Below are 13,731 nucleotides of genomic sequence, written 5' to 3'. Positions count from 1 at the left end.
AACTTCCCAAGCAGTCTCTGAAACACTTCTTTATCAGACAAAGATGCACCATCTATGGCAGAAAGCTTATGATTAGGATCAATGGGAGTGGAGATGGGTTTAGTTCCAAGTTTACCAGTTTCAGCAAGAAGATCAAGGACATATTTGCGCTGAGATATGAATATACCATCCTTAGATCGAGCAACTTCAATGCCCAAGAAATACCGAAGATCTCCCAAATCTTTGATGTCAAATTCAGAGTTGAGAAATGCTTTTAGTTTACTGGCCTCTTCAATGTCATTACCCGTGACCACAATATCATCAACATAAACAATCAAGAAGGTCACCAGAGAGTCATTTCTCTTCAAGAACAGTGTATGATCAGATTGTGTTTGAATGTAGCCAAAGGAGACAAGAGCAGCCCGAAATCTCTCAAACCAAACCCGAGGAGATTGTTTGAGACCATAAAGGGATTTGTGTAGTTTACACACCTTGCCTTTCATTTCTTTCCCATACACTCCTAGAGGTAGAGACATGTAGACCTCTTCATGCAGTTCTTCATTCAAGAAGGCATTTTTAACATCAAACTGGTGTAGGGGCTAGTCAAAAGTAGCTGCTAGAGAAAGTAAAACCCTGACTGAAGTCATCTTAGCTACAGGAGCAAATGTCTCCAGATAGTCAATGCCATACATTTGGGTGTAACCCTTAGCAACCAACTGAGCCTTAAACCTCTCAATAGAGCCATTAGAGTGATATTTAATAGTAAACACCCATTTACAACCCACTGGTTCCTTTCCTTCCGGCAAGTCCACAATGTCCCAGGTATGATTCTTATGCAGTGCATCAAGTTCGGTCATCATAGCATCCCTCCATTCAGCTTGAGATAAAGCTTCCGGTATAGACCTGGGTATCTTATGGGAAGAAACAGAGGCAAGAAAAGAGTAGTAGGAAGGGAAGAGAAGGCTGTAAGATAAGTGTTTGGATATACAATGGGCTGTGCACTTCCGCTTGCCCTTGCGAAGAGCAATAGGAAGGTCAAGGTCTGGAACAGTCAGAGATGGGTCAGTAGAGGGCTGACCTGTTTCCTCAGGAATGATGGGAGTGGCAAGATGCTCTTCTGAAGGAGTGGAAACAACCTGCACATGTCTGAATCTCCGCCTTTGGTACCACCTTTGGAGAGCAGGAGCAGAAGCAGGAGGGGGAGTAGGGACATCAGGGGTAGGTCCAGTGGAAGAGGTGGACACCCCATGATCGGACTCACAAGGAATGGGAAGCGGAACAGCTGGAGACATAGCAAAGTACTCATCAGATTTCTCCCCCTCAGGAGGAATACAGAAGAAGGGAGTCAACTCTGGAAAGGTGATATCCCGAGATACAAAGCGGGTGCCACGAACCGGATCAAAACAGTAATAACCCTTCTGTGTGGAAGCATATCCCAGAAACACGCACTTATGAGCCTTGGGTTCAAACTTGTGCCTTTGGTGACTATGAATATGCACATAGCAAGTACACCCAAACACATGGAGAGGAAGAGAAAAGAGATCCTCATCCGGGAAGAGAAGACTAAAAGGGGTTTTAAAGCCAAGGACCCGGGAGGGCATACGGTTGATCAGAAAGGACCCGGGAGGATCTGGCAACCTCAACCACATGCTTGTTCTTTCTTTCCGCCACCCCGTTTTGTTGTGGAGTGTAGGAACAAGAACTTTGATGAATAACCCCAAAAGTTTCAAGATAGGTGAAGAGGGTTCGCTCAAAATACTCCTTAGAATTGTCAGAGCAGAATATTTTGATACGGGTATTAAACTAGGTGAGGATGAGTTCATGAAAATTTTTCACAATAGCTGGTACTTCATCCCTGGATTTCATGAGATAAATCCAAGTGTAACGTGAGTAATCATCAATGAAAAGGATAAAGTACCTGTAACCCCCCATGGTTGGCATGTGATATAGCCCCCACACATCAGAGTGAACAATATGGAAAGGAGAAAATGATCTTTTATTGCTAATTGAATAGGAATGTCTACAATGCTTTGCCAGCTCACATGATTCACAATGAAGACTCGATAAAGACACTCCTTTAAACATATATGGGAACAGATGACTCAAAGCAAAAAAAGGACAAGTGACCAAACCGAAAATGACATAATAAAATTTTGTTAACAGACTCTGACACGACTGACTCTAAGGTAACTCCATGAGGTGGTCCCAAAGCTTGATCTGGTGTGTCCAGCAAGTATATTCCGTTCGCCTCATGGCCCCTCCCAATTATCCTCTGAGACTGCAGGTCTTGAAAAACACAATGAGTGGGAAAGAAAGTTATGCTGCAATTCATTGACTTTGTTAAGCTACTAACAGATAAGAGGTTTGTGTTAAGCTTAGGGACATGAAGAACAGAAGATAAGAACATGGTTTCAGAGGTCTTTATATCACCTTTACTAGAGATGGGGGCAATGGACCCATCGGCAAGGGATATTTTCTCTTTCCCTGAGAGGAGGTGATATGAGCAAAACATGTTAGATAGGCTGGTCATATGGTCTGATGCACCGGAATCAATAATCCAAGGGATTTTACGATTACCTGAAGCTAAAGCATGATTCGTAGAAGCACGAGTACCTGAGTGGGCAAAAGCCGATGAAGATGATGTACTGTCGGAAGGGTGAGTTGAAGAAACCGTAGCTTCCAGGTGATTTAGGAGCCTCCTATACTTCTCAAAATCCAGCTTCATTGCAGCCAACTGCTCAATAGTTGATTTTTCTTCGCTTTCCTTACTTCCCCCTTCAGGCACTGTAGCAACATTAGCAGTCTTGGATTTTCCCACCTGACTGCCCTTCTTAGGGTTATTATTGTTCTTAAATCTATCAGGAAGAAGTTCAGGATGAAGCTTCCAGCAGGTGTCCTTTGTATGCCGTGGTTTCTTGCAATATTCACACAATTGCTCTCTTTTCTCAGTAGGGCCCTTCGGTTTCATTCCCGCATGTGCAAAATGTTCTGTAGATGGACTCTGCAACTGCACCTGCCGCCTACTCTCCTCACTACTTATCATAGCATATGCTTGTGAAAGAGTAACCTCATCCCTGGCCAAAATGTTCTGTCTGATAATATCAAACTCAGGGTTGAGTCCAGTGAGAAACTCAAACACCCTATTTCTCTCCACTAGCTTTCTATACATTTCAGCATCCTTTTTACTCTCCCATACCACTGTTTCCATAACATCAATTTCCTGCCATAGGGACTTTAGTATAGAGTAGTAGATTGCCACACTCTTCTCCCCCTGTCTCAGGTTCTTCACATCACTTTTCAATTTGTATGCTCTGGCTACATTCAGTTTCTGTGAATAGGTCTTAGTTACACTGTCCCATATCTCCTTAGTCGTAGACATCCAAAGATAGTGCTGGCTTATATGAGGTTGCATAGAGTTGACTAACCATCCTATAACAGTATAGTTCTCTTGCATCCATCTTTCAAATTCAGGGTCTGCCTCTTCAGGTTTCACCTTGCTTCCTGTGAGATACCCGATTTTTCCTCTACTACAAACATAGATTTTTATAGACTGTGCCCAAGCAAGATAGTTCGTCCCATATAGCTTAATTGTGGTAACACCTGTCAAAACGGAATCTACTGGAGCAGGTCCAGAATTTGGCACTTGCTTGAACTCACTTCCGTATGTCTCCATTAATCAAACGAAAATCAAAGAACAAAAAATTTTGACTATGTAAACTTACTTGAAGTCAAACCAGAACTTGGGTGCTTGAAAAACTAGGGTTTTGCTCCGTCCAACAGATGGGCGGGAGAGAGAAGACACTGCCGCACCTACCAGAGTAACCCAAACTCTTCCAAACCTGAACCGCCCTCCTTTAGCAGTCACAAGACACCTTCCAAGCACAGAGTGCCACACCCAAGCTTCACCTTTCCTGGTAACTCGAAAATCTCCAGTCGGCTAGGGTTTTGGGCAGCAGCAAAACAGCATCACTTCTTGGCAAAATCTGGCCAGAACTAAACTCTCCAAACCCTTATACCAACTAGGCAAGTGATTCTCTATACTATAGAGAACCTATCTCTCCATACACTCTTGATTTTAGAGTGTACAGGAATAAAGAAAAAAAGAAGAAAGAGGAACTGAACCCGCTCTGATACCAAGATGTAAATCAGTCCTCTAATATCAAGATTAAATTTAGTGATTAGCAGAATAGAACAGATCTGAATAACTGTATAAGAGAGGAAGATGGCGAAGAGAAGAGGTAAGAGAAGAAGAGGTCGAATTAATCACCCTTCTCCTCTAACCCTATTTTTTATTAATCTCTAAAAAATTGATGATGACAAGTATACCCTTAAGTGGGCGGCCAGCTTGGCAGTTACATAAAGAAAGTAAAATAAGTACAAATAACATGCCCATTAAGTGAGGCCCATCAACATAAAATAAGAGATAAAATAAAGGATATCACATGAGAGGCTGTTAGGGCCCATTCGGCCCGGTCTTTTTACATTTATGCTCCTGGACAGATACAATGTTAGAAATGTAATTTAGGTTACAAACATAATATCATTAGCTTAGTTGCACATATCGGAATTGCCTAAAATAGTAATTAGAATGTGGCATCTTACAGGCACTAGTTGAAAAGGATTGGCTTGCATTTGGCCATCCATTTTCAGATCGCATGGGAATGCCAACAATATCTGGAAACAGTAACATGCCTCCAGAGCTCTTTCGACAATCTTCAGGTGGGAATATTCCAACATCACCCATGCGCTCCTCATCAGGATCATCACCAGCTGGTAGTTCATCGCCTGCACAAACATCAAGCAACTATTCTCCCATATTTTTGCAGGTGCGCTAATTACAAGAATACAGGATGGCTGTTGCATATCAGACGTTATCAAATAATTTTTTAGTGCATGAACATCTATTGATATATTCTTACTAATTATGGAGTTTTCCATGTAGGTGAAAGAAAAAACCTTTCAGCAGTGAAGAAATAGTGTATTGAGACGAAGCTTGGACCAAATTTGCTATGAATTATGAGAAGCTGTGCATAATATAGTTTATAAACTTTTTTAGAAATCTCTAGAAATTGACAGGGTTGTAAAACCTTTTCTCACAAAACAGTTACAATCAGAAGGTTCGAGTCTGAATTTTTTGAGCCCTATAGCCAATTGTTAGTATATTTAGTTTAGTTGTCTCCAATAAACAGTTACAAGTATTGTTTGAGAATTTTTTTTCAGAAAAATTTTCTCAGACAAAGGATTTTTTTTTATTTTTTTGATTTGAAGAACAAAAGATGGCATTGGTCAAAGTGGTGGTGAAAGAGGTTGGGAAGCTGTCAAAGGATAGGGTTTCTTTATTGATGCTTGGTCAGATGGTTTATGCACTCAGATCCAGATACTGTTGATGTTCAGAGATGGGCACACACAGAGTGGTTTCGTTTTGGTTTCTTGCAGGTAAGAAGGTTAAACACAGGCTTATTTTTGTTTAGCTTCAAGAGAAAAAGAGCAGAGAGTTTTGGAGAGGGAGAGAAGAGGTGCGGTGAGATTTCCGAAGCTAAGACTTGATAGATAGGTCGAGGTTGGGCAATTGAAGACTTCAGAGGAGACATCATTTATTTGGATAAAATGTGTTTGGGTTCTATTGCATTCTTGGGGTAGCCAGACTTTCAGATCGGTTGATGAAGCTGTTGGAAAATTTTAGAGGTTTGATTTTTGCAATAGGTTCTGGCTTCAGGTGCAGTATGTGGGAATACTGATTGATGTTGAAGATTTATGTTTGATTCCTACAAGAATAGACTTACTTTATGCAGGGGAACAACTTGAATTGAGAACAGTAGGGGTGCAACTTGGGTGGGCTTGGGTTGGGCTTTTATCAAAATTTGAATGGGCCCTACCTGAAAGCCCAATCCAAAGCAGTGTAAAATGCTAACTTGGGCAACCCAAGTTGCACCCTTAGAGAATAATGCTTAAAGAAACAGATCCTACATTTTCCGTTACAATTTTGAAAGGGGTAGAGAAGAATAATAAGGTTTCTCTAAGCGAAGTTTAGAGGACAATGAGGGTAAGGAAGATGAACAAGTGGAGTCAAGATGGGGGGGGGGGGGGTGAGAGGTAAGGGATGAAGATGAAAGGTTGGGGAGTTTAAAGTGGTAATTTTGGAAATGAAGGAGGATACTATGAAAAGTGTTTTTGACTTTAAAAGTGGGCTGAGTAATGTTTAGGGGTCAGAGAAAGGGGAGGGGGGGAGCGATGTGGGCCATCTGGTTTGGGGCATTGAGGTGGGCCAGACAGGGGATTAAATAGAGATGGGCCTCTTTTGCTTTTATGTTGCTTTGAGCTGCGGGTAGGTTGATTTTAACAGGACTTGTTTGGTTATGGTTGGGAAGTTGAGACTAGGGCGAGATTTGACCAAAATGACTGGGAAAGGAAGAAAGGAGAGTTGAAGGAAGGAGAGAAGAAAGACTTGAAGATTGAAGGTGAGGGAGATTACATCTGGTGCATTATGAAATTTTTTACAAGATAAGGAATAAACAAAAGATCATTTCAACTGGTCAGAGTCTTCAAACGCATGGTGAGAAGAGAAGAGAAAACAAAGAGAAAGATGTGAGAGGATCAACTGAAGCCTTCAGTTCAAAGGAAAAAAAATGCAAGAGAATGAAATAGGAGGTGAGGTCAAGTCAATGATTATTAAGGAAGGAGAAAAGAGGTAAGATGTGATGAAAATTTTGTAAACCTTGAGAATAGTGCAGAACACCAAGTGGAAGGTTGCGATACGACTAGTAGGATAGATTTAGGGCCTATGAGTAGAAGGAATTGTCTATCCTAAGAAGGCCTGTGAGTAGAAGGGTGTGGGTAGAAGGATTGGATTGGCCAGATGTAGGGGTGGAGAACAGGAGAAGGTTGGAAAGAAGCTTTAATTTAGAAGAGATCAAGGAGGTTGTGTTTTCTATGGATAGAACAAAAGCTCCAGGGCCGGATGGGTTCTCAATGGCTTTTTATTAGGACTGTTGGGATATCTTGAAAGATGATCTTTTGCAGGTGTTTGAGGAGTTTTTCGGGAGAGGAATTGTCAATCCGGGTGTGAACTCTACATTTATAGCCTTAATTCCGAAAAAGAAAGATGCATCCCACCCGAAGGATTTTAGGCCAATTAGCTTGGTTAATAGCTTGTATAAGATCATTGCAAAAGTGTTGTCTTTGAGGCTGAAGAAGGTATTGCCAGATATCATTGCACACTTTCAAGGAGCTTTTGTGAGTGGAAGACAAATTACTGATCAGATTTTAATTGCTAATGAGAGTGTGGAGAACTTTAAGAGGGATAAGAAGAAGGGAGTGGTTTGTAAATTGGTCCTGGAAAAGGCTTATGACTTGGTGGACAGGGATTTCTTGAGGAAAGTTTTGACTAAATTTGGGTTTGGGGCTAGATGGTGTAAGTGGATCATGGGTTGTTTCCGGAATTGTCATTATTCAGTGCTAGTGAATGGGACAATGGTAGATTTCTTTCCAGGCCAGTAGGGGTATAGGACAAGGAGACCCCCTTTCTCCTTTCTTGTTCATTCTAATTGCGGAGGTTTTGGGGAAACTGATTCACAGAGCAGATTCTAGGGGGCTCATTAAAGGCTGGAGAGTTGGGAGGGTGGAAACCCCCCTCACTCACTTACAGTTTGCTGATGACACAATTCTGTTTTGTGAAGGCGGTAATGTGAGCTTTATCAGGAACTTGAAGTCGGTGATACAACTGTTTGAGCAAATGTCCAACTTGAAGGTTAACCTTGGGAAGAGCTGTGTAGTGGGGGTGAATTTGGAGGAGGGAGAGGTCAGGGAGAGTGCTGAAGTGCTGGGGTGTGAAGTCTCGGGGTGGCCTTTGAACTACTTAGGGTTGCCATTAGGTGATAATCCTATGAGAGAGAGCTTTTGGAACCCGGTGGTGGAAAGGTTTGAAAAAAGACTGGTATCCTGGAAAAAGAACTACCTCTCTCTTGGTGGGAGAATTACACTAATTAAGGCCACGCTTGCTAACTTACCCATCTTTTTCCTGTCGGTGTTTAAAATCCCAGTGAAGGTTGCTAACAGATTGGAGAAGCTAATGAGAGATTTCCTGTGGGAGCCGGGAGAGGAGAAGAGGGATCATAGAGTTAGCTGGGAGATAGTGTGTAGGAGTAAGACTTGTGGTGGTTTGGGGCTTGGGAGTATTAGGAGAAGGAATATGACTCTGTTGGGAAAGTGGTTGTGGAGGTTTCCTATGGAGAAGGAGAAGCTATGGGCTAGAATAGTGGCAAGTATACATGGGCTGGAGCACAATGGATGGGACACTGGAATCAGAGCTAGGACCACAAGCAATTCTCCTTGGAAAGCCATTCATGACCTGCTACCAGTTTTCACCCCTAATATCAGGTATGATTTGAATTCCGATAACTCCATAAAATTTTGGGAACAAACCTGGGTGGGGAATGCCCCTCTAAAGGACCAGTTTCCTTCTTTGTATGCTCTTTCTGATTTGAAAAATGAGCCAATCTCGTCTTTCACCACCCGTTCCTCTTCCACTTCTGGGATTGGGTGGAACTTGAGTCTAAGAAGGGATTTGAGGGACTCAGACTTCGACAGTATTTCGAGTCTTATTGCACTTCTTGATAACGTTGTCTTAGACCCCACTAGGGCGGATTCTAGAATTTGGACACCTACCCCCAATGGCATCTTTTCTTGTGCTTCTTTCTTCAAAGTCTTAAGTCAGTCCACCAGTCCTACTTTCCCCCCTTTCCCTGTTGATGAGGTTTGGTGCAGAGCAATACCTCGTAGGGTTGGTAGTTTTTGTTGGGAAGCCTATCTGGAAAGAATCAACACTGGTGATCTACTCCAAAAGAAGTGACCCAATACTTGCTTGTCACCTCAGTGGTGTGTTCTTTGTAAAGCGGATGAGGAGACTGGTTTTCACCTACTGGTGTCTTGCCATTTTGTGAGGTCAATTTGGGTTTGGGCTTTCTCCCTATTTGGATGTAGCTGGAATCCTCCATCAGACTTGCAGGGCCTTTTTTCCCCTTCTTTTTTCAGGTGGCGGATAAAAAGGGGAAGGACTATGTGAAGAGGACTAAGGGCTGCAGTATGTTGGACACTTTGGGAAGAAAGAAACTCCAGGATATTCTCAGAAGCGGAGAGAGGAGCAGCAGATCTGAGGGCTATCATACATATTAGGGCGGTACAGTGGCTGAAATCTTTGGAGCTATTCACAGATTACACTGTGGATGACATGTTGAGGAAGCAGGGTGAAATTGCAAATTGCACACAGACCAAATCAGTAATGTGTGTGGTTTGGACCCCTCCACCTGGTGTATTCTTGAAATTAAACTTTGATGGGTGTAGTAGGGGAAATCCGGGACAATCGGGGATTGGGGGTGTTTTAAGGGATGAAAATGGGGTCATTTCTGTCATTTTCTCAGGCCCAATTGGAGTGGGTGACTTCCTTAGAGCTGAGATCTTTGCAGTTATGGAAGGAGTCCGGAAAGCTAAAGAGTTGAACATCAGGAAACTCATAATTGAAGGGGATTCAGAGGTGGTGATAGGGTGGCTGATTAAAGATCACAATGGCTTATGGAAGTACAACAATGAGAGGAGGAAATTCAAGTGGCTGGTGCGGGAGATGGAAGTCAAGACATGTTGGGTTAAAAGATCAGCTAATTCCTAGCTGACGGTTTAGCTAAACAAGGGGCAGAAAGGGATTCACTGTTTTGGGATAATCTGTAACTTTAGTGTTTTTTTTTTTTTTCTTTTTTTCCTTTTCTTGAGGTTCTTTGTTGCTCTTGGAAGATAAGTGTGTTTGTCTTCCTCTTGTAAATCTTCTATTGATGATTTAATGAAAGTGTTATTGATCAAAAAAAAAAAGGATAGATTTAGAGCCCAAAGATCCAACATAGGTAAATATTTATAGCTTGGAAGGGTCAGGGGATCCAAATGATATTTCCAATGATAAGTCATGGGTTGTTAGATTCATAAGAGCTGAGATTGTAAAGTTCAGGGAATCGAGACTTAGAAGAGAAAGAAGAGGGGTTGGGCTTGGGGAGGAGAGATCTGGTGTTGATGTCAGAGGGGTGCTGTCTGGTGGTTCAAAATTGGGTTTCAATAATTTTGAAGTAGAAGAGTTGCCTTAGCAAGACCAAAATAAGGAAATAGGATAACTATAAGGGTGGGCCATTGGGTGAAAACTCTGTAAATATTTGCAGATTTTAAGACAAAAGGTTTCTTCAGATCATGGGGAACAATTGCACGTTTGGCTTCTAGAAGATCTATTGTAGCTAAACTTTGATGGGAGCTGTTTGGGAAACCCTGGCCCATCGGGCATTGGTGGGGTAATAAGGGAGGAGAATGGAAATATCATTGTCATGTTCTCAGGCCCTACCCAGTATGGTGATGTGGTGAATTCAGAATTGAAGGCAGCAGTTTTTGGTGTTGAGAAAGCTAAAGAGTTGGGGATTAACAGGTTGATTATTGAAGGGAAATCAAAAGTTGTTGTAAACTGGCTGAAAAAAGAGGAAGGAGCAATCTGGAGATTAAGAAATGAGTTCAGGCGCTTTAAGCAGGCTTCTAAAGACATGGAGATTCACATAAGACGGATTAGGAGGTCAGCTAATAGCATAGCTAATGGTCTAGCTAAGCAAGGAGTCCAAAGGCAATCTATGTTCTGGGCTACATTGTAGCTAGTGGGATATCCCTCGGGTCCTTTTGGGGCTTGTTTGTAACTAATGAATTTCTTTGTTGGTTAAGCTTGGGTCTGTATTGTAATTGGTGGGGTTTAGGTGGACTTTAAGTCTACCCACAACTTCTTGTTGTAAACATTCTGATAATCTAATGAATCTTTTTGTGTTGCTGATTAAAAAAAGGAAATAGGGATTGGGAGGAGATTAGTTGAGAGATTGAATGAAGCAGAAGTGGCGAAATGTCTGTAGAGATTGAAGAGGAAGGAATTAAGGTGGAAGTTCTAGATGGAGAGAGAGGATGTATCAAACTAAACCTTTGCAAAAAAATATGATAGAGCTTGGTTGACACCCAATCAGGCCCATACAACCCAAGCCCATAATGACATGGCCAATTATTCAAGTGTCCCTTAGACCACCCGCTCGAAGCCTTCCTTGAGGTTTGTTTACATCCGTCGTCCACGTCAAGAGGAGTGGATGTGGGTTGTTAGTTGTTACTATCCTCCCATGCAAAAAGCATATATAGATATCATTGTAATCTCAAGAAGGCAATGAGCGAAAACTCTACTTCTTCCTCTGTTCTATTATTCTTCTCTTCTTCTGTTCCTTTTTCCTCTTTTTTCTTCTGCCGATTTTAGGAGGGTGAGCTCCCTTGAACCAGTTCTCGTTGAATAGAAATTAGTTGTCAAGTTCTTAGCAATTGGTATTAGAGCCCAACTTACTTGATGCCAAACACGATATCCATGGCAGCTGATGAGCAGATTGATCAGATTGAAGTGGAGGTTTCACAAGACCTCCGGTGAACTTCGAGATATCAAGGAGACCCTATCAGCTTTGGTTGGTTAGTTTGAGTGGATGTCCTCGATGACTAAGGAGGTTGAACCAAACAGTTCCAGCAGTAGCAACAACGGCCATCGAAGTGGAGGGTTTCCAGGCAAGACCATTGAGCTTATCTTCCCTACATATCCAGGTGACGACCTTGTTCCTTGGATATATAGAGCTGAGCGTTATTTTGAATTTCATTACCCCATTTAACCATTGGGTGCCTATTGCTTCCATCCATATGGATGGGGAGATCTGTATGTGGTACCAATACTGTTGAACTCATCCCCAGACCATTTGACTAGACTTTACCGAGGCTTTGTGTGTGAGATTCAGCCCCTCTAGATATGAGAACTTTGATGAATCCCTCTCCAGGCTGAGACAGATTGGCACAGTGAGGGAATACCAGATTGAGTTCGAAAGGTTGGCTAACTGGGTTCCCGGTTGGCCAGAAAGGGCTTTGGTCGGGTGTTTCATTGGTGGATTCTGGGATGGCATAAGGGTAGAGGTGAAGGCCATGCAACCCTCAACTCTAATAGATGCAGTGGGGTTGGCGAAGTTACAGGAGGACATGTTGAACAAATTAAGAAAAATATCCCGGCCCAGTTGGCCCATGACTGGACTGGTCTTGAAGACTCCACCACCCAAGGCTGAACCGGGCCTCGACCCCCTTCTGCTAACACCCAAAACTGCTACAGGCCCCCAATCCTTTAAGAAACTTGGATTGATGACCCTACCCCATCGAAAATTATCTTAGGCTGAAACGCATGCCCTTCATGAGAAGGGGCTTTGCTATAATTGCGACGATAAATTTGTCTTGAGGCACAAATGCAACGCCCAACATGTTTATCTATTGCAAGTTAAAGGGGAGGATGAATCAGATGGGCCGGAAGAGGAGCCAGGGGTTCAACAGATGGAAGTGATTCCAGAAGTGGAGTATTACATTATTTCCCTATAGGCCTTAACAGGTCACTAGACTCCAAAAACAATGAGAGTTCACAGGATTGTGCTTGGTGGAAAGATGGTTGTGTTGATCAATAGTGGTAGTTCGCTAAATTTCATCCCATCTAAACTTATTAGGAGATTGGGATTGATGGTTGAACCCATGCCACTATTGCCGTCAATGTGGCCAATGGCCACTACCTTACTTGTGAAGGAAGGTGTCGAGCCATAGAGATTAAAATCCAAGGGCATGTACTTAGTATCGATCTCCACCCTTTGGAGTTTTCAGGGGCTAATATTGTGTTGGGAGTGCAATGGCTATAGTTATTGGGCCCAGTCATATACAATTGGTCTAGCCATGGAATTTTCACATGATGGGAAACCATGTACCTTGAAGGGAACCAAAACTTCTCCAGTGACCTCAACTGCCCCTCACGTGATCCTCAAGAATTGCTTGCACACAAACACCCCTCTATTGATGAACACATGCTCAATGATGGTTGGGCCTACCATAACCTCTCTTGAATATAGTCAAACAAACCCAACCCAAACCCACCAACTACAACAACTGCTGCAAACCTATGGAGATATTTTCCAAGAGCCTATCACCTTGCCCCCTACTTGAGACCAGGATCATCAAATCTCTCTACTCCTTGGGGCCCCACCAGCTAACGTGAGGCTATATCGGTACTCTTAGTATCAAAGGGTGGAAGTGGACCGCTTGGTGAAGAAGCTGTTAGATAAGGGTTTTATTAGGCCCGGTAGTAGTCCCTTTTCATCCTCTGTGATACTGGTTAAGGACGAAAACTAGAGGTTTTGCGTTGATTACAAATCCCTAAACAATGTCACCATTAAACTGGTACCCTATTCCCTTAGTTGAAGAGTTGTTTGATGAACCAGGCCAGGCCCAATACTTCTCTAAGCTAGACCAAAGGTCGAGATACCACTAGATCTGAGTCCACCTTGAGGACATACATAAGACTGCGTTTTGGACATCGGATGGACACTATGAATTTGTGGTGATGCCCTTTGGTTTAACCAATGCTCCCTCCACATTCCAGTGGTTGATGAGTGAAATCTTCAAGCCCCACCTCTGTCGTTTCATACTGGTCTTTTTTGATAACATATTCATTTACAGACCAAACTGGGCCACCCATATGGAGCATCTACAATGCACTCTAGACCTCCTCTGTCAACACCAATTATTTACCAAGTCCACTAAGTGTTCCTTTGGGCAAACTCAGGTGAACTACCTTGGGCATGTGATAACTAACAAGAGGGTTTTTACCGACCCAGAAAAGATTGATTGCATGGCTATTTG

At 42.6% G+C, this 13,731-nt stretch overlaps 1 protein-coding gene across 3 annotated transcripts in view; it reads left to right on the top strand.

Moving 5' to 3' along the window:
* The window catches only part of LOC104587444 (phosphatidylinositol-3-phosphatase myotubularin-1), a 92,687-nt gene that overhangs the window by 60,756 nt on the left and 18,200 nt on the right, over positions 1-13,731 (top strand). For all 3 annotated transcript variants that reach the window (XM_010245059.3, XM_088889525.1, XM_088889524.1), the window contains one exon: positions 4,584-4,805. In XM_010245059.3, the coding sequence (XP_010243361.1) occupies positions 4,584-4,805 (222 nt within the window). The remainder of the gene's footprint in view (positions 1-4,583; positions 4,806-13,731) is intronic.

The sequence above is a fragment of the Nelumbo nucifera genome, chromosome 6 (genome assembly GCF_055504915.1).
Source record: "Nelumbo nucifera cultivar China Antique chromosome 6, China Antique-T2T, whole genome shotgun sequence".
Classification (NCBI taxonomy): domain Eukaryota; kingdom Viridiplantae; phylum Streptophyta; class Magnoliopsida; order Proteales; family Nelumbonaceae; genus Nelumbo; species Nelumbo nucifera.
Note: the sequence above shows the minus strand (reverse complement) of the source record. Positions and strands in the feature narration are given on the sequence as shown.